The sequence below is a fragment of the Poecilia latipinna genome, unplaced genomic scaffold (assembly GCF_001443285.1).
Source record: "Poecilia latipinna isolate Pla-1442-1.1 unplaced genomic scaffold, P_latipinna-1.0 Scaffold776, whole genome shotgun sequence".
Classification (NCBI taxonomy): domain Eukaryota; kingdom Metazoa; phylum Chordata; class Actinopteri; order Cyprinodontiformes; family Poeciliidae; genus Poecilia; species Poecilia latipinna.
In genome coordinates this window covers 96,468-114,712 of record NW_015113392.1, presented here as the reverse complement: position 1 = coordinate 114,712, position 18,245 = coordinate 96,468, and the positions used below count along the sequence as shown (strand labels likewise).

Sequence of the window (18,245 nt, the reverse complement as noted above, 5' to 3'; positions counted from 1 at the left end):
TGTATGAATATCTCTGTATTCGTGGGGAATTAAGTGTTGTATACACTTAATAAGTTAGTAATCGATAACTTGCATCCTTCTTGCTGAATCTGCTTTTATGTACCAGTTTTAATTCTTGTTTTCTTTAATCTGCAGGTTCACGCCTCAACGAGTAACAAAATCAGCCTGGTGGGAGGTTTTAAGCAGATGTTAAAAGAAGGAGGGGTGACGTCTTTGTGGAGAGGAAACGGCATCAACGTCCTGAAGATCGCCCCGGAGACAGCCATTAAATTCATGGCGTACGAACAGGCATGTATTTTTTATAATTTGTTGAATTCTTTCCTATTGCATATTTCAGATTCTTACTGAAGTGTCTCCTCAGTATAAGAAGCTGCTGGCCAGTGAGCCGGGGAAGATCCAGACCCATGAGAGGTTCATGGCGGGATCGTTGGCTGGAGCCACGGCGCAAACTGCCATCTACCCCATGGAGGTGAGCCAAGATGGAGCTTTTCTTACCCCATGTAGCAAAAACATGGATTTACACTGCAAAAACACAAAGTCTTACCAAGTATAAATATCTTACTACACTAGAAATAAGACAAAACTGACTTACAAGTAACTTTTCATCAAGATGTAGGAGTCAATAATTACTTAATCTTGAAATTTTAGAAGTACTAGTTTCACTGACAGATTAATTTACTTCTAGCATTAGAAAATCTCTTTATTATAAGTGAAATAATCTCCCAGTGGGGCTAGTACTTAAAAAAATCAATATTAAGGAATTGTTGACTTAAAACATTAATATTTTGCTTAAAAAATTCTGATAAATTACTTTTTTCTTATTTATAGTGCACTAAGATAATTGCACTAGAAACTAGACCAAAAACCTGGTACAATTTTATGTTTTTTTTTTGCAGTGTACGACTGAATTTCCTATTCTCTGTGATCTCAGTTTGTACAGATTGAACAAATATTGTAAATTAGGTTTTCAAGTAAATTAAAAATATGCAAATTTTGACTTTTTTTTAATCAATTACAAGTTAGTGCTGGGTTGTTGTAGTAATTCATAATACCAATGAAAAAACTCAAGAAGATTTTCATCCCAGGACTTATAAACTATAAACTATAAAGATTCTCAGTGGTTGAATGATTCAACCTGATGATCATTCAACCAGAAATCTGATGACACATTTTTACATTTGATCAAAAACATTATTCGTGTAACATATTTGCTTGTTCCAGTTGAATTATCTCACTTTTTTCTTCTGCAAAGTTGCATCATAAACTTTGAAAAGTGTCCAAAATAGATGCAAATTTTGTGTTTCTGGCAGTTATTAGTTATTAGTTGATTAGAATATGTGGAAGCCAGAAAGTTGCAAAACAAGTTCAGCGTGACACATTTCCTTTCTGATTCAAGGCAGTCTTTGTTTTGTTTCTATTGTACTTCGCTAACTCATTGCATTGAATATTTGAATTGATAATTATCCAAACAGTGGCTAATATTAACAATTTTCAGAAATTTCCAAGTTTTCTTGAAATTCAGAAATTTCCAAGTTTTCTTGAAAATTTCTGAAATTGTTCTAAAAAATTCTGACTCCTTTTTAGAAAATGTTCAACTTTTGAAACTACGAAGTTTTTTTTTTTCTAGAAAATTTCTGAGATATCAAAATTTGACTTTTTACCAGCAAATTTTTGACTTTTCAAACTCAGAAATTTCCAAGTTCTTTTCAAAGATATTTCTGAGATTAACCTCAAAATTTTAGGGTTTTTTTTCTAGTAAATTTTTGACTTTTGAAACTCAGAAATGTAATATGTTTTTCTCAAATTTCTGTGATTAATCTTAAACTTTCTGAATTTTTTTGTAAAAATTTTCCACTTTTCAGGTGTTTTTTTCCAGAAAATTTTAGATTTAGACTACTATCAAAATGTATCAATTCCTGTCAAATTTCAACTTTTTGAAGTCAGAAATGTTCAAGTACTTTCAAGTAAACGTCATAGATTAATGTCAACATTTTTGAGATTTTTCTAATAGTCTTTCAAGTTGAAAAGCTTCTAGAATTATTTCTGAGTTTTATGTCAAAATTTGAGTTTTTTTTCCAGAAAAATTTCAACAACAACAACAACAAAAAAACTCAGCTGCTTTGCTGATCGTCTGGATTTCGTCTCTTCAGGTGATGAAAACTCGTCTGACGCTGAGAAAGACGGGACAGTACTCAGGGATGTTCGACTGTGCCAAGAAAATCCTGCAGAAGGAAGGAGTCAAGGCATTTTACAAAGGATACATTCCCAATATTCTGGGCATAATCCCGTATGCTGGGATAGATCTGGCTGTGTACGAGGTGTGTACCGATAATTTGGATAAATTCAAACTGTAAATACATAAATCAGTACTGAGGTTTCCTCAATCTCTTCCCAACAGAGCTTAAAGAACTTCTGGTTGTCCAAATACGCCAAAGACACAGCGAACCCAGGGGTTCTGGTGCTGCTGGGCTGCGGAACCATTTCCAGCACCTGTGGTCAGCTGGCCAGTTACCCGCTGGCGCTGATCCGCACTCGCATGCAGGCTCAAGGTAAAGGAAAACCTAATCAGTGAAAAATAACTTAAATACAATAAATATGTAGCTAGAAATGTGAATATTAACTCCCTTTAACTTGGTGAAAATAGCAAGTTAATAACCATTAAGAAAAATAAAAAATCCACTAAAATGTTTATTTTTTATTATAAATGAAGTTGATTTATGAGAATAAAGCCATACGAGAATAAATTTGTAATATTATGAGAATTAAGTTGTGCGAGAATAGTCAGAATATAAGAATAAAGTCATACTTCTACGAGAATAAAATTGTAACATTACGAGCATAAAGTAAAAAAAAAAAGTTTTTTATTTTCTTAGCATGGCCCTGTTAGCTAGCTTTTGCGTCTGTCATGGTGAATTACAAATTTATTACCAGTTGATTGGATGGAAGTCGTACATTTCTGTGGAGATCTTGGTATGAAATTCCTTTCAGTCTTTTCAGTCTTTCTTTTTTCCTTAAAGTCTTTTAAAGTCTTACATGTGAGTTGGTGAAAGAAACCCTGAAAGTGCCTTTTTTACAATCCGAGTTTTTCTTATGAAATTATTACGCGCTACAAGTTCTCAGATGTTAGTTGGCTGGATGTGCAGCCATGTTGAATTGATTATCTTTCAAATAATTCAGATTTAAGGAAGTTTCTAGAAGAGCAAAATGTTCTCATGAACTCAAAACTTTTAATTGGGATTAGGGGCTTAGTGACGTAAACTGAGGATTTCTTTAGTGTCATGGAACAGAACTGGTTCTTAATGGGTTTTACCTTCACGCCATGTTGTGCAACAAACGGACCAGATTAAATCAGGATCTCTTCTTCTACTTTTAAATACATTTTATGTTTATTTTTAATGTGATTATCTTAAGATTGGGAAATAAAATATATATGTTTCCTCCCTGTTCATACATAATTTGAACATGAAATTGCTAAATATATTGCGTGGATTAACCACTTCCATCTTGGAAATAGTGAATGAATTGATAAGAATAACAAGGAATATTAATCTTTTTTACTTTGCATTGAAGAATCCAAGTAAATATTTTACATAAGACCACTTTTTTTAGATGTTTAAATAGAAAACATTTAACATCTTCCCACATACTTACAATTTAGCAGGGGTGTTATTTACCTTTTCTAAATTTATGAATTTGCATATTTTGTGTTGTATATTTTTGATTTAAATGCTAAAAAAGCAGAAAAACAAACTTAAAACCATAATTTTGAGTGCTTCATTTCATTTTATTGATCCCAAATGGAAATTAACCTTCAAGAAAAGTCGTAATATTATGAGAAGACATAGCAATTTTATTTGACTTTAATCTTGTAATTGTATTTTTTACACTTTTCTTTAGCGTAGACCAAATACTATGTCATAGTGGTGGGCATTGCTAACTAAAAGGTTATTTACACTAAAGCACCAATCATAAATAATTCCAGTAACACTAAGAAGCTATACCAATATAGTATTTAGTGGAAGCTAATGCTAAAATGCTAACATTATTTCATGAAAGCTAAAGTGAAAGCTCTAACATCGTATTTAGTGGAAGCTAATGCTACAGTGTTAATGTCGACCATGTTGACGCCCTCCATGTGTCTCTCGTCGCCACAGCGTCTCTGGAGGGCGCTGAGCAGCTGCCGATGGGCCGCATGGTGCAGAAGATCCTGGAGAAGGACGGCTTCTTCGGACTTTATCGCGGCATCCTGCCCAACTTCATGAAAGTGATCCCAGCGGTCAGCATCAGCTACGTCGTTTACGAGAACATGCGCTCTGGCCTGGGAATCCAAAAGTAAGCTGCAGAACCCTCCGGCTGCAGCCATTTTTATTTTCCATTCACACTCCCCATTCTTCATCAAGTTGTTTACCTGGAGTCACCAGAGGTCACGCAGCTGAACTCCTGTGGAGGATTTAAAGTTACAGCAGCACTTTAAAATCCTGCTCGCTGTTTACAATGCAACCACAGCTTTAAGTGTACTGACACACTTTGGGTTAAATAACTTTAAATCGCTCAGAGAAGGTTGATTTAAACAGAAAACCCGTTCAGCCTCCATTGTTTACCTTTAATCAGGCTGCACCAGTTTTGGCCCTTATCAGTCGTCCGAGCCATCACCTGCTGTGTAAAAACTCCAAAATCATGCAAGATGTCTCTGAAAAACTAAAGTGCAATACTTTATCCCGTCAGGAAAAAAATCACAGCAGTTTTTCCAAAGAGTTAATATGTGGGATGTTATTGCACCTTTAAGTAAAAGTAAACGAATATGTGCCTTATATGTCTTTTTTTTCTTATGTTTTCTTTTGCCTTTGGTTTATAGAAAATGTTTACAATAAACATCTGATTACATATGAATTAAGTTGTGAACAGTTTTTATTGAAAATACCAACAGAAACGATGATGTGTGTTACTGAGGTTTGATGTGACAAACAAGGAGGTGAAACATCATCACAGAGAATCTCAGAATGAATTAAATTCAGGCAAAAAAAAGAAGTTCATAGTTCAACACCTAAATACTCTGAATTTAGGTCAAAGCTCCTACATAAGCTAATTATTGTTCCTTTACATTTATGTCTGAAACTAGTTAATTAAAATGACTTTGGGTCATGAGGCTTAATTAAATGTTTCTTGATGATCCTTTTTTATTTTAGAAATTGAAAACATTAAGCAAAGAATATCATTGTCCTTTATTGGGTTTATTTAAACCCAATATAGTGAAATCAGGATGAAAATTTTGCATTTTTCTGCCACCTAGTGGAAACTTATATGCTTTTTTTTCCCCCCCCAGTAGATATTTTCTGAGTTTTTAAGTTGAAGTTTCCTCCTCGGCCCCAATACGCTGTTGTACATAAAACATTAAATATGCTTCAGAAAAAATACTTCTCTGGAAATGATCCGTTCATTAAAATTGTTCCGAGCAGAGAAAAGAACGCCGTCACGGTCAGGACGGTGCGCAGCGCCTTGAACCAGCTGGGATACGTCGGCAGCAGAGAGAGGTCATAATGCAGCGAAACGCCGAGTCCGACGATGGCCATCATGGCCGCCGGAACAAGGCTGTAGCTCAGCAGCATGGCCGCCCACGCCAACAGCGGCGGAACCACGCTGTTGGCCAGGTTGATCCAGTCGGGTTCGGCCGGGCTGCTGTCGGGAAGCGCGAACCCCCATCGGGAACCGCCCAGGAAAGAGATGATGGCGGCGGCGTAGGCCAGCTGGGCGTAGGCCAGCTCCGGGTAAAACGTCTCTGTGGCGGCCATGATCAGAGGAGGGGAGACAAAGGGGATGAGCCCGGCGAAGCCCAGACACAGCGCCGGCTTCGGACCTTCCCACAAGTGTTTCATGTCATACCGGACCAGGTCCAGCTCCCGGGGAGGCGGTTCTGGTCGGTCTCGTTTCTTCAGCCTCGCAGCAGACGAGTGGAAATGTTGCGATGTGATTAAACCGTTGAAACGCGGAGTTTTCTGGGTGACGGAAATTAAACCATGAGGTTGTAGTCGACCAAAATTATCCGGGAAGAACCTGGAGGAGAATGGCGATCCGCTCAGGGACGACGGCCGCCATGTTGGAGGACGACGAGTCCAGAGGGAAACCTACAGGAAATACAGTTTCTATATGAGTGGTCAGCCCTGACGGCCGAATCAACAAGCTACTGAGAAGTATTAGGGACATACTTAGAAAAAATAAAATTATTTCAAGATTAAAGTCATAGTATCATGAGAAAGTCATAATGAGAATAGTAATATTTTGAGATAAGTCAGCTTTACAAGAATAAAGTCGTGAGTCATTGAGATTTAAATCAGTATTATGAGAATAAAATTGAAACTTTACGATAAGTCAAAATCTTATTAGAATAAAGTCAAAATAATGAGAATGAAGTTGTAATATGAGAAAAAGTCAATAAAGTATTATGACATTATGCACTTATAATTTTGACTATATCCTCGTAATACAACTATTCTATTCTGTCTATAATCCCAAAATATGGGGATTAAATTTTATTATAGAGATTAAAGTTATTTCAACTTTATTCTCATGTTATTTTTAGTTTATTCTCATAGTATCTTTTGTTTTAATATTATGACTTTATTCTCGTAACTTTGTTTCTTACGTAGGCCCTAACACTGCTGTACAATAATAAAAAAAAATTGTAGATCCACAATATTAAAAAGTGTCTTTCACAAATCTTCTTTTGTAGGATTACAAAATCACTCAATGGGCCGCAAATGGCCCCCGAGCCGCACTTTGAACAGCCAAACCGGCCATCAGGATGGATTTCTTACCCTCGGCGTTGCAGTGACGATTCTTCTTAAAGCAACAGACAGCATCTGAGGGGAAAATCAAGAGTGAGAATCACTGTTAAAAAGTCAACGGAAAACTTTTTTTTCCTACAGATTTTTTTTATGATTTGCTTTAAAAAATTTTTGTCTTGACTTTTTAATCTATATATATATATTTTTCTCGCGGTGCTTTTCAGTCAGGCAAAAGTTTAAGTCGCTCTTGGACGTCTGCGTTGCGTTCCGACGCGTGACGGTTGAGGCTAACGCTAATTAGCTAGCGTTTTTACGGCTATCTTAGGTAAGTCATAATTTATCGTTGCCTGGACGAAGTTTGCACATTTCTGTAGAAATAAAAGTATTGAATTTCATTCAATGTGGTCTTAAAAGGATTTCCAATAATTTATTTATTTCTACCAAAAACTGGATGACTAAAAACTTCCTTCTTCGTTGGTCTCAGCCAGCCCCCATTTGGAGGAACAGTTTTGTTTAAAGAGACTTCACTGTGCACTGTTGTCGTTTCTCTTGTGTATTTATTTTTGATATTTAAAATGTCTTCCAGTTCCACTGTCAAATGTTCATTAGAAATTTAAGCATAATGATCCTTGAGAGTTGCATTATGACACTGCTGTTATATTAATGGAAAAATGTCATTTTAATTGGGATAATTTTAATTTTAAGTAATTTTTAATTAATAGTTTAATTTTCTGAGAAACTGAATTTTGGGTTTTCATTCATTATAAGCCAACTATACTCACTATAAGCGAACTGGAAGTGACAAATAAATAAATCAGAAACGCATTCAATATGTGTTAGATTTCTAAAATAATCGCATTTTTTCCTAACAAAATTCAACACCCACCTTACACTCAGAAACAACACAAACCCGTCACCGTGAACAGCTGCAGTTACATAACTAAACCTCGTTTATTTTTATATCATTGTCCCATAAACTTAGCTGCTAAATTTACCTTCGTTTCAGTCTGAAAACTTCATATTTCAAGCTGTTCTTCGGGGTCATTCAGCAGGATTTTACCCTGGTACGCTGTTTATTTCTTCCGGGCGTATCAGCTTCCACGATTTAATAGTTCCGCTTATGTGACCAGACAAGCTGGTCACATAAGCGATGTAGCGTGTATTATCAAAATACACTTAATAAAAAGAAACATAAATTAATAGGATGATTTATCACATTAATATGTTTTGTTGTTTAATTCATGTAAATATGGATGTAAAGTTTTAATTTCATACATTGCTGCATATCTAAATTCTTTGAAACAACTTCAGTGATATACTTTTGTTCATAATGACTAAAAAAGAATTTAAAAATGCTAATTATTTAAACTTTGTGGGTTCTTTCCCAGCTGTTTTCATCATTTTTTGAATAAGAAGTGCCACATTTGAAGTATCTCAGCTAATGTTGATCTAAATTAAACAAAAAAGTCAAAAGACTTAATTATATACTGTCCAAATTATCACACTAACATGTTACTTTCAGTAAAACAATTAACCCAATTTATTTAAGAACTTCAATGAGACTTTTGTTCATATTAGGACATATTTGTTCATATTACATCCTTCGTCTTGTAAAATAAACGTTTCTACCGCGTCATATTACAGTAGATGTGAGGAGCGGCCATATTGAAACGAGAAGTTCGTCTTATAATTGTCATGTAATTACAATTACATGATCTGTCAAAAATTACAGTAAAAGAGCAAATGTGAATTTTGTCCAAACATGTTTATTGATACAGATATTTAATTTTGAGATATAAACTCAGGATTCTGAGAAACAAACTGACTTTTGCAGTTAATCCATGGTGTTTTACTGTTTTTACGAATTGTTCTGAGAATGCTCTATGTTTTGCAAAGAGAGAAATGCACCAAAGTGACTGAGAAAACTGTAATAATTACAATGTAAAGTATAATAAAATCTTTGGCGGATGAAGCCCACAAGGAGGCAGTCATGTTACTTCATAAAGCAATAATGGCAAGGAGCAACAAAGCCATTAAATGAAATAAATACATATAGCAGATAGAAAATCAGAAAATAATAACAATATACAGCAGATTAACCTTCATATGATCAATAATAGTAATAATAACACGTAGTCACAGGAGTCTGCAAGAAGAAAGTAAACTAAGAACTTAAAATGAGCTCTGTCATTTTTGCAGTGTTTTCAGATGACACTGTAATCAATAAGCTCCTCTTCAGCAGTTAGATTAATGCGTAAAAGTCATCCTCAGGAAGGAGAATAAATATGGGACAGCCATCTGTCTTCATCCACAGGAGGCGGTTATACGGCTCCATCGCCCTGAAAGACAAACATTATTATCAGTCAGATGTTTTCAGTTCACATAACTCATCCAAACAGACTCGGTTCAAGACTTTCAGGTTACGACAACATATAAAAATACAGAATAACAAGTTAGAAATCTCTTTGCAGACTTGTTCACTGCAAAAAACCTAAATCTTACCAAGTATTTTCGTCTAGTTTCTAGTGCAAATGTTGTAGTACAGTTAAAATAAGAAAAAACTAACTTATAAGTAACCTTTCAGCAAGGTATACGAGCTGGTTTTAAGTCAATAATTAATTAATATTGGTGAAAAATACTTGTTCCATTGGCAGATTATTTCACTTATAACCTGAAATAAGTGAAATAATCTGCTAATGGAAATAGCTTATGTTATTTAAATGATGCTTATTTCTACTGTACTAAGATATTTGCCCTAGAAACTAGACCAAACAATCCTTGGTAGTGTTTAGTTTTTTTGCAGTGGAAGTGAATTCAGGTGCCTGGACACTGACCCCTCCGCAGCAGCCGCAGCAGTCTCCACACAGCGCCCCCAGCAGGCCGTTTATCACCTGCACGGCGCACAGCACGATCTGGATTAAACCCATCGCCAGCAGCACGGAGAACAGGCCCAGGTGCCAGGACACCACATTTGTTGGCTGTTTGCACTCACTCCAGAGAGTGTGATTCTGCAGGTAGTCTCTGAAGATTAAATATAGAGTCGGATTATTAATTTCAGTTTGTTTTTGAAGAGTAGTATATTTGGGTATTGTCGCTTCCATTGTTGATTAAATGTTGATTGAATTGCAAAATTATTTTGTTTTTTACATTAGCAGAATATCATCAAAGTTTTGAGCACATTTGTAATGAAAAAAGCATCTAATAAAACTTGCACAAACACAATGTAAACTATGTTTGGTACACAGCAGCTGCATTTCCATTACAAATGTACCCAAAACGCAGTCGATATTTTGCTAATGTAAAAAAACAGCAGAATATGGACAAAGTTTTGCGCATATTTGAAATGCAGCTGCTGTGTACCAAAAATAATTTACATTGTTTTTGTGCCAGTTTTATTAGCTGCGTTTTCATTACAAATGTGCTCAAAATTTTATCAATATTCTGCTAATGTAAAAAAAAACAGTCTTGCAATTGCCGTGTGTCCATGAAATAAGCACAATTAAAATCACTTGTGAATAAGTTTGTTCACACAGTAAGTCATTAAAAACCATGCCGTGCCATTAGCATCCAACTACTTACTGTCGTCTTATCCGTCATTTCCACATGATCAGCATGCAGTTGTTGATCATGTGACTCGTGATGTGAATGTAGTTTTGGAGAATATGCTAATTTTTATGCAGCTGAAAAATTTCCTTCATCCGGCACCAAATAGTTTTAGCAAAAAAAAAGAGTTTTTTCAAACTTGACATGTTGCCATTAAGCAAATTTATTTTCTTGTTTTCAACTTACACAATTTTATGATTAATGGAAACACAGCTATTGGTGTCTGTATTAAGAAATGTGTTTCATGGATTTGTGATTTTGCACAGCATCTCACCCATTGTTGAAAGGGTATTCCCATTGTGTTTGGTTGACATCCGCAGGGTCAACCAAAGAACAACGCGGTCCCTTGTTGATGGCAACACATGAAACTACAACGGAGTAACCTGCACCAAGTGCACCAACGGCTGCAAACAGTATGGAGCTCAGCATCTATGTGGACACAACGGAGAGAAAATGGTACAATGAATTCAGTGTCCTCTTGATCTTAAATACAAATAAAATATGATTTAAATGGAATCACTGCAAAAACACCAAATCTTACCAATTATCTTTGGTCTAGTTTCCAGTGCAAATACTTTATTACACTTGAAATAAGACAAACTAACTTGCAACAACTTTTTAGCAACATATAAGAGCTTGTTTTAAGTACATAATTCCTTACTATTGATGAAAAAGTACTAATTCCATTGGCAGATTATTTTACTTACTTTGCATCTGTTACTGTGCCGTTACCTAGCAACCTCAACCAAGCCCAACCCGTCACCTAGCAACCCAGTTCTAATTCCACTGACAGTTTATTTCACTCATAACGTTACATTTTCCCAAATCATAAATTAATCCATCTGCCGATAGAACTAGTACTTTTTCCATCAACACTAAGGACTTTTTGACTTAAAATAAACATCTGTTTCTTGCTGAAAAGTTACTTGTAAGTTAGTTTTATCTTATTTCAAGTTTACTAAGATATTTGCACTAGAAAATAGACCAAAATCACTTGGTAAGAATTTGTGTTTTTGCAGAACAACGTAAATCAAACAAAGTTTTGTTTGATTTTTCACATTCCTGTTCAATGTGTGTGTGTGTGTGTGTGTGTGTGTGTGTGTGTGTGTGTGTTCATCTTTGGTGGAACAATAGTAACTTTGTAAGAGACGTGTTTAAACCCTCCAAATCCTTATTAATACATGTGCTTAGTTTTATGCATTTCTCTGTGTGTTTTTACATTTATGGCCATGTAAATCATGAAGGGTGTGTGTACACAGTGTCATTGTGTTTGTTTTCCATTGCTGCCTCAGCCTGGTTTGGCTTTACAGTTAAACTGATAACATGCAGTAAAACAACGTCTATCACTCCAAGATTTTTTTACGAAATTAACAAAATAACTGCTACCAAATGTTGATTGTGTCGGCAGCCATGAAGAGTTGTTTGGCATAACACTAAAGCCTTACATGACCTTTGTTATAATAATCCCTGCTTCACAAAAAGCACATTATGGGTCAAAATTTTTAAGTCATTAAACAGGTAAAAGAAACAAAAGATGGCGAAAAAACTAACAAATTTAACTGGGGTACAATTTAATTGCCACTAACATTAATTTAACTTTTAAATCCACTTTTTTCATTTGTTTCACAATTAATAAATTAGATAAATCAAATAAAAATCACATTTGTTTCAAATTAAAGTTCAATAAACCCAGTTGGATTATGGGAAATTATTTGCTCCGGCTCTTTGATTCCCTTTATCATATTTGCTTAAAGCGTCTGATGTTGCCACACCATTTGGGGCTCCGCATCCAAGGGCAAGGTACAGGGTTTACCACAGCAGCCATTTTGAAGCATTCACAAAACTAAGATCCATAATTAAGAAGGTTTACATCAATTATTTTACTTTAAAATTATATTTAAATATGTTATCAAATGCGAGTGCTTTGACTTTTAGTCCATTTTTCATTTAGCAGTCCCAAAAGGCAAAAAAATAAAGGTCTGAATTTCCATACAGCACATAGATGAGACAAAAACCTATTTTAATTTTCACTTCTGTTATACTTCAGTTGCATTTCAGCTCCTTTCGAGTTGGACAAACTGTCAATGTTTCCTGATGTTTTCATTTTAAATATGAAAAATAGTTACATCAGACCCAAATGAAGAGCTGCTGTGACTAAAGTAAACTTTAGTCCCAATTTTAAAAGTGATTTTTGTAAAATAAATTAAATAAATTCACGACGTTAAACAGAGAAACAGTTCTTTACCGCAAATCTCCGCCCACAGCTTTCGTTTCCACAGCAACCGCAGCAGTCATTGTTCTTCAAACCCAGGAAGACGAGAGCTGGGAAGATCATCTACCATCGACACACACACACACACACACACACACACACACACACACACACACACACACCAAAATATCTAAATGAGGAATCATTCATTTCCTTATTGTGTCCATGTTCCATCACCAAGCATACAGAAGATTATTGAGCATCAACCTTTTGATGTACATTTCAACTTCTACCTGATAAGCAAAAAAAAAGCATCAATGAAGGTTTCACATACTTTAAATGCATTTTTTTCTCAAAAACTCTTAATTATTTAATTATACATTTAAACTTCTACGGAAGCCAAGAGCGGATGTTTTCTGCATATACTTTTTCCCGATGGTTTTCTCGAGATTAGCTCGTTATCTCAGAAAAACCCACTGAGTTTTCTCAAAGTTTGTAGAAAAACTCAATATTTTCTCAAAGTTTATTTTCTTGAGTTTCACTTGTTATCTCAAGAAAACCATTGAGAAATTTTGAGAAAAAAAGTTTTCTTAAGGATTTTTTAGTCTCTAAAAAGATTATTGTGGAAGTAAGTCTTTATCTGGAGAAAATCATTAGGAAAAAATATGTGGAAAATGGAAAATTAACTAGTTATATAGAGAAAACAATCAAGTTTTCTAAAATGTGCCAGGAAAACTCATTGCTTTGTCAAAGTTGTTTCCAACCAAACTTTGGAAGTAACTTTTTGTTTTCAAGAAAACAATATCTGCTTTCTTGAGATTAACTCTTAATCTCTAAAAAAAAAAATTGGGAAATTAACTTATCTGAAGAAAACCATTGAGTTTCTTAAAATTTGTTGACTTCAAGAAAAAAATTGTTTTCTCAAGATTAACTCTTCATCTAGAGAAAATCGTTGGTAAAAAGTTTATGCAGAAAATGCAGAATTAACTTGTTATCTGGAGAAAACGATTGGGACAAAGGATACGAGGAAAACGCCCACTCTCGGCTTCCGTGCAACTCCTACCTGATATGGGAAAAATTGGTTCCACGTACTTTAAAAACAAAGTTTTGCTTCTCAAAAATTCTTAATTTGTTTATAGAAACAAAAAATAAACACATTTACCATCATATTATCAATCCTAGACAGCATAACCATCATGACACGTACCAGCACACCGGATCCCAGGATGCCTCCAAAGTACCAAACCTCGTCTGTGATGTTCTCCTTATCCACAACCTTCCCGCCGGGGAAGAAGAGCAGGATGTTGCAGAGGACACACACGATGGCCAGAGGCATCAGGCTGATGCCCAGACATTTAGCGAAGCCACCCGAACACATTCTGACAACGAAGCTTCAAACGCCAGGCCTCGACTGAAATATTCTGAGATTTAGATGCAGTCCAGACGGTGCCCGCTTCAGAAAGACGACTCCTAACTTCCTGCACCTCTAGTTTAGAAATATCTGGACTCCCAGAAAGATGCTGCCGCTTCACCTGCCTTCCTACTGATGACTGTCGATGCTTCATGTGGTCCTTTATAGTCGCCCCTCCTCTCTTTAGACATGATCTCATTGCTTCACATTTACATCAAACAGATCTCTCTCTCTCACACACACCCATACAAAGTCCAAACACACACTGCAAAAACAGAAAATTTCACCAACTATTTTGGTCTGGTTTCTACTGCAAATATATACACTTAAAATAAGACAAAACTAATTTAGAAGTAAGTTAACAGCAACATATAGGAGCTTATTTTATGGCAACAAGTCCTTAATTCTTAAAAAAATTAATAGTTCCACTGGCAGATAATTTCACTTATAATGTGAGGAAAATATCTTGTTATAAAAGAAATAACTGAGTTTTACTTAAAAAAAAAAGCTCCTGTATCTTGCTGAACATTTACTGTAAATTAGTTTTGCTTCTTATTTCAAGTACTAAGATATTTACTCCATAGAAACAGGACCAACATATTTTTGTAAGATTTTGTGTTTTTGCAGTGTATTTTTCACTAGAAGGTCTTTATTGTGTTTCATATATTTCTACACAGCAAAAACAAAAAATCTTACCAACTATTTTTGGTCTAGTTTTTAGTGCAACATTTTAATACACTTGAAAAAAGACAAAACTAACTTACAAGTAACTTTTTAGCAAGAAATACAATCTTGTTTTAAGTCAATAATTCCTTTATATTGATGAAAAAGTTCTAGTTACCCTTGCAGATTATTTCACTTATAACAATAGAAAAATATTGTGTTCTCAGTGAAATAATCTGCAAGTAGAAGTAATATTTTTTCATCAATACTAAGAGATTACTGACTTTAAACCAGCTCCTTCTTCCTGAAAAGTTACTTATAAGTAAGTTTTGTCTCATTTCTAGTGAACTCAGATATTTGCAGTAAACTAGACCAAAAATACTTGGTAAAATTGTGTGTTTTTGCAGTGCACATAGCTGGTGGGTCCATTCAAAACCCACAGAGGGCTATTAATGTAGGAATACATACCTGTGTGTCCACCCGGACACAGCAGTGGCCAGAGTGGTTAATGTTTTACCTGGTGTTTGGATTACACGGAGACAGAGGAGGAAGTTTCAGATAGTCGGTTGATAGTGACTCATAAGAAAGACTCGTGATCAATAAGGAATGTGTCATGAATTTATAAAGGTATCCCATGTGAAAGAAAGTCAGATTATTTAATGGGAGCCCTGCCTTGTAATCGATGGAAAGCAGGTGTAACCAGTAGGCTTGTCGACATGAATCATAGCAGTTTTGTTGATTATATCCTCATGTTAAAGTGAGCAATTTATCAATATTAAGGAGTATTATTAACTGATATATATAATGAGTTTGAATATTATGTGTTAGTGGTTTTACAGTGTGAATCTCCAGTACTGCACAAAAAACTAAATATTAAGTATTTTTGGTCTAGTTTCTAGTGGAAATATCTTATTACACTGAAAATAAAAACTTTCAGTGTAAAAACTTTTCAGCAAGATATACAAGCTTGTTCTAAACATATAATACTTTGGAACATTATATGTTTGATAATGTATTGATGATTTTGATTATGGTGCTTGATGTTTGTTACTGGTTTCTCTGGTGACTGTATGCTGTTTTTATTGTTTTCTATTTTTGTATTTTTATGATGTGAAACACTGACTGATGTGTTGCTGAAATGTGCTATAAAAACAAACTTGATTGAGTGATTAATATCCATGAAAAAGTACTAGTTCTACCGCCATAACTTTGGAAAAACGTTTTGTTTTAAGTTAAATAATTAACTAGTTATAGTTTAGGAGCAACTGCTGATATTTACCCATCCTTAACAAAAGGGGGCTGGGTTAAGTTTTTATTTATCTATCTACTTTTTACTCTGTTTTAAAAAGATTATACTTCTTAAACTAAGTTCTCACTGCAAACATGTCACATTTTAAATCAAAAAAAGACCTATGGGTTTAAATAAAAGCACAGGAGTAACTTTTTCTAAAAAAAATAACTGACCGTTTTATAGACTAATCCATTACCTATTGACTGTTGCAAAAAGAGAAGAAAAAAGGGACCTGAGAAGCTATAAAATAATTTGTTAATTATTTCTTTGCATTGTTGTCAAATTGTTGTCAGTGTCCAAAGTTGATACTTTGGCTGCCTATAGTAGTAGAAGAAGAAATTCTGGCATTTATTATTATAGGAAGGTAAATTAGAATAACTGCAATCTGGATTTTGTTTCCACCAAATACCAAAAAGATTCAGTTATTTAAAATTCATTTGGGTTTTAACTGCTTCTGAAAACTACCCAAACAATTGTACGTTTATTTATTATTATTATTATTATTATTATTATTATTATTATTTATTTATTTTATTTATTTTTTGGGGGGGGGAGGGCTCTGGAAAATGATCTGATTCAAACTTCTGATTGCAACGTCACAAATCAGCAGGCACTGCCCCTCACCTCGTGACCCCAGCGAAGCCCAGCCCCGTTACCTAGCAACCATAGAAGCCCAGCCCCGTTACCTAGCAACCGTAGAACCTCCAGCACTTTAGTTCAGCTGGTTTTACTGCTGTGTAAGTTCTGTTGATTCTTTTTACATCTTATATTAAAATATGGATCTGGATATGACGCCAAATTCAGTTCATCTCTGTTCCAATTCTAAATATAAAAACCTGTTGGTTTGAGCAGGCTAATGGAAGCAACACAAGCTAATGTCTTTGAAACACTGTAGCTACATGTGTATTAAAGGAAGTTGTGTAATATGCTGTGTTTTATTAGAAAGAGAGATCAACTGTTTTTATTGCAGCTGTAACTAATATTAAAGGCGGCCATATTGGATTTTCTGATGATTTCGCAAATGTAGTCTTTTATGCACTTTTTGTTGATTTTTTTTATTTTTTATTTTACAATCAAAATTGAATATGTCAGTTGAATTTGTGTTAATGAGGCTCGTCTGGCAAATTAGAAGTACCTTTTGGAAATAATCCTTAGCATTTCTGATTTAATCAGAAGTGGACAGAGGACACAAAAACTATACTCAAGTAAGAGTAACTCTACTTCAACTACTCAAGTAAAATAAAAAGCAGCCAAGAAATGACTGAAGTAAGAGTAAAAAAGTATTGGTAAAAAGACTGAACATCAATGATTTAATATTATCAGACGGACCAAAAATAATATTAAATAATAATATTAAATATATACATTTTAAAAATATGTCTCATTCAGTGATTTGAGTTACTTGTCAATTTATTGAACTTGATATTAGGCAATCGATGTGTTCTGCGCTCCTATCTTCTCCCAGCTCGACACGATCAATTACAGAATAATCGATCAGAAGTTGAAAGTCCGCTTCGGTTTGTCTTCATTTCTGCATTTTCGCGCTGTTTTCTCGGTCTCTGCAGGAAGCTGCCGCGGTATGAAAGCCAGCCTGCCTTTCTCTTCTCGCCGGTCTCCTGTGCTGTGTTTGCACTGCTGCGTGGCGTCCAGTCAGCCGCTGGCCTCAGCCGTGGGTCTGGGTGAGTGAGTGGGAGGGTGGACAACACCTTATTTTATTTATTTATTTATTTAGTTTTGCGTTTTTAATTTGATCGTGACTAATAAAATCTGAAATTCATGCAACATATAAAGAGGACTGCAGTATTCAGAGTTGGCTTCTTTATGAACAAAACACGCAGGGAGAGCTGATTAAAGTATTAACGGCTCGAACCGCTGAAAACTGGACGTTAGACGGTTCTGTAGGTGCTCAACTGCCTATTAAAGCTGCAGTATGTAACTTTTAAAAAATATCTATATTACATATAGAAATTGTCACTATGTCATGACAGTATGGTATGAGACAGATAATTAGTGAAAAAACTGAATTTCCCATGAACAACCAAAAAGAGGCGGAACTTAGCGCTGTCAATCTCTGCCAAAATTCAGCTAGCATAGCATGCTATGAATGCCAAGGCTGATTAGCATGCTCATCAATGACGACGGTTAAACGGTTTTTCTGTAATGGTTGGCTGATGTTTCTCCGTCATTAGCACATTTAGCAGTGAGCATACACATGTTAAGACCCGCCCCTTCGCTCTGATTGGTTGTTCTTGTGTAACCGGGTTCTGCTTCACTCCACTGTAC

The 18,245-nt window shown here is 35.1% G+C and overlaps 4 protein-coding genes across 5 annotated transcripts in view; 2 read left to right on the top strand and 2 right to left on the bottom strand.

Moving 5' to 3' along the window:
• slc25a24 (solute carrier family 25 member 24) overlaps nt 1-4,888 on the top strand; it is a 27,145-nt gene extending 22,257 nt beyond the window's left edge. Inside the window, exons 6-10 of the mRNA XM_015046355.1 lie at nt 136-288; nt 362-469; nt 2,151-2,318; nt 2,399-2,549; nt 4,155-4,888. Coding sequence (XP_014901841.1) covers nt 136-288; nt 362-469; nt 2,151-2,318; nt 2,399-2,549; nt 4,155-4,336 — 762 coding nt within the window. The 3' untranslated portion in view covers nt 4,337-4,888. The remainder of the gene's footprint in view (nt 1-135; nt 289-361; nt 470-2,150; nt 2,319-2,398; nt 2,550-4,154) is intronic.
• A 264-nt stretch (nt 4,889-5,152) lies between these two features.
• On the bottom strand, nt 5,153-7,870 carry LOC106955914 (transmembrane protein 69-like). 2 transcript variants are annotated; one of them, XM_015046362.1, is made up of 3 exons: nt 7,778-7,870; nt 6,813-6,857; nt 5,153-6,122 (listed from the first exon to the last, which is right to left on the bottom strand). In XM_015046362.1, the coding sequence occupies exons 2-3, from the start codon at nt 6,855-6,857 to the stop codon at nt 5,403-5,405; spliced, it is 765 nt and encodes a 254-aa protein (XP_014901848.1). In that variant the 5' UTR covers nt 7,778-7,870; the 3' UTR covers nt 5,153-5,402. The 2 variants fall into 2 exon arrangements, with proteins under 2 accessions (XP_014901848.1, XP_014901849.1); XM_015046363.1 differs by lacking the exon at nt 7,778-7,870 and adding an exon at nt 7,673-7,765 and having other exon boundaries at nt 6,813-6,860.
• A 658-nt stretch (nt 7,871-8,528) lies between these two features.
• Nucleotides 8,529-14,262, bottom strand: tm4sf4 (transmembrane 4 L six family member 4). The gene is made up of 5 exons (XM_015046364.1): nt 13,805-14,262; nt 12,631-12,720; nt 10,660-10,814; nt 9,617-9,803; nt 8,529-9,121 (listed from the first exon to the last, which is right to left on the bottom strand). The coding sequence occupies exons 1-5, from the start codon at nt 13,973-13,975 to the stop codon at nt 9,104-9,106; spliced, it is 621 nt and encodes a 206-aa protein (XP_014901850.1). The 5' UTR covers nt 13,976-14,262; the 3' UTR covers nt 8,529-9,103.
• Nucleotides 14,263-17,334: 3,072 nt separating this feature from the next.
• LOC106955909 (putative gamma-glutamyltransferase YwrD) overlaps nt 17,335-18,245 on the top strand; it is a 33,063-nt gene continuing 32,152 nt past the window's right edge. Inside the window, 1 exon segment of the mRNA XM_015046354.1 lies at nt 17,335-17,641. Coding sequence (XP_014901840.1) covers nt 17,542-17,641 — 100 coding nt within the window. The 5' untranslated portion in view covers nt 17,335-17,541.

Excerpts from the sequence above, each read along its gene's own strand:
- LOC106955914 (XM_015046362.1), bottom strand. The coding sequence starts at position 6,857 with ATGCTGTCTGTTGCTTTAAGAAGAATCGTCACTGCAACGCCGAGG. Across the intron at positions 6,123-6,812 it reads TCGTCACTGCAACGCCGAGG|GTTTCCCTCTGGACTCGTCG; the intron begins GTAAGAAATCCA and ends TATTTCCTGTAG.
- tm4sf4 (XM_015046364.1), bottom strand. The coding sequence starts at position 13,975 with ATGTGTTCGGGTGGCTTCGCTAAATGTCTGGGCATCAGCCTGATGCCT. Across the intron at positions 12,721-13,804 it reads TCCTGGGATCCGGTGTGCTG|ATGATCTTCCCAGCTCTCGT; the intron begins GTACGTGTCATG and ends TGTCGATGGTAG. Across the intron at positions 9,804-10,659 it reads GAATACCCTTTCAACAATGG|AGACTACCTGCAGAATCACA; the intron begins GTGAGATGCTGT and ends TTTAATCTTCAG.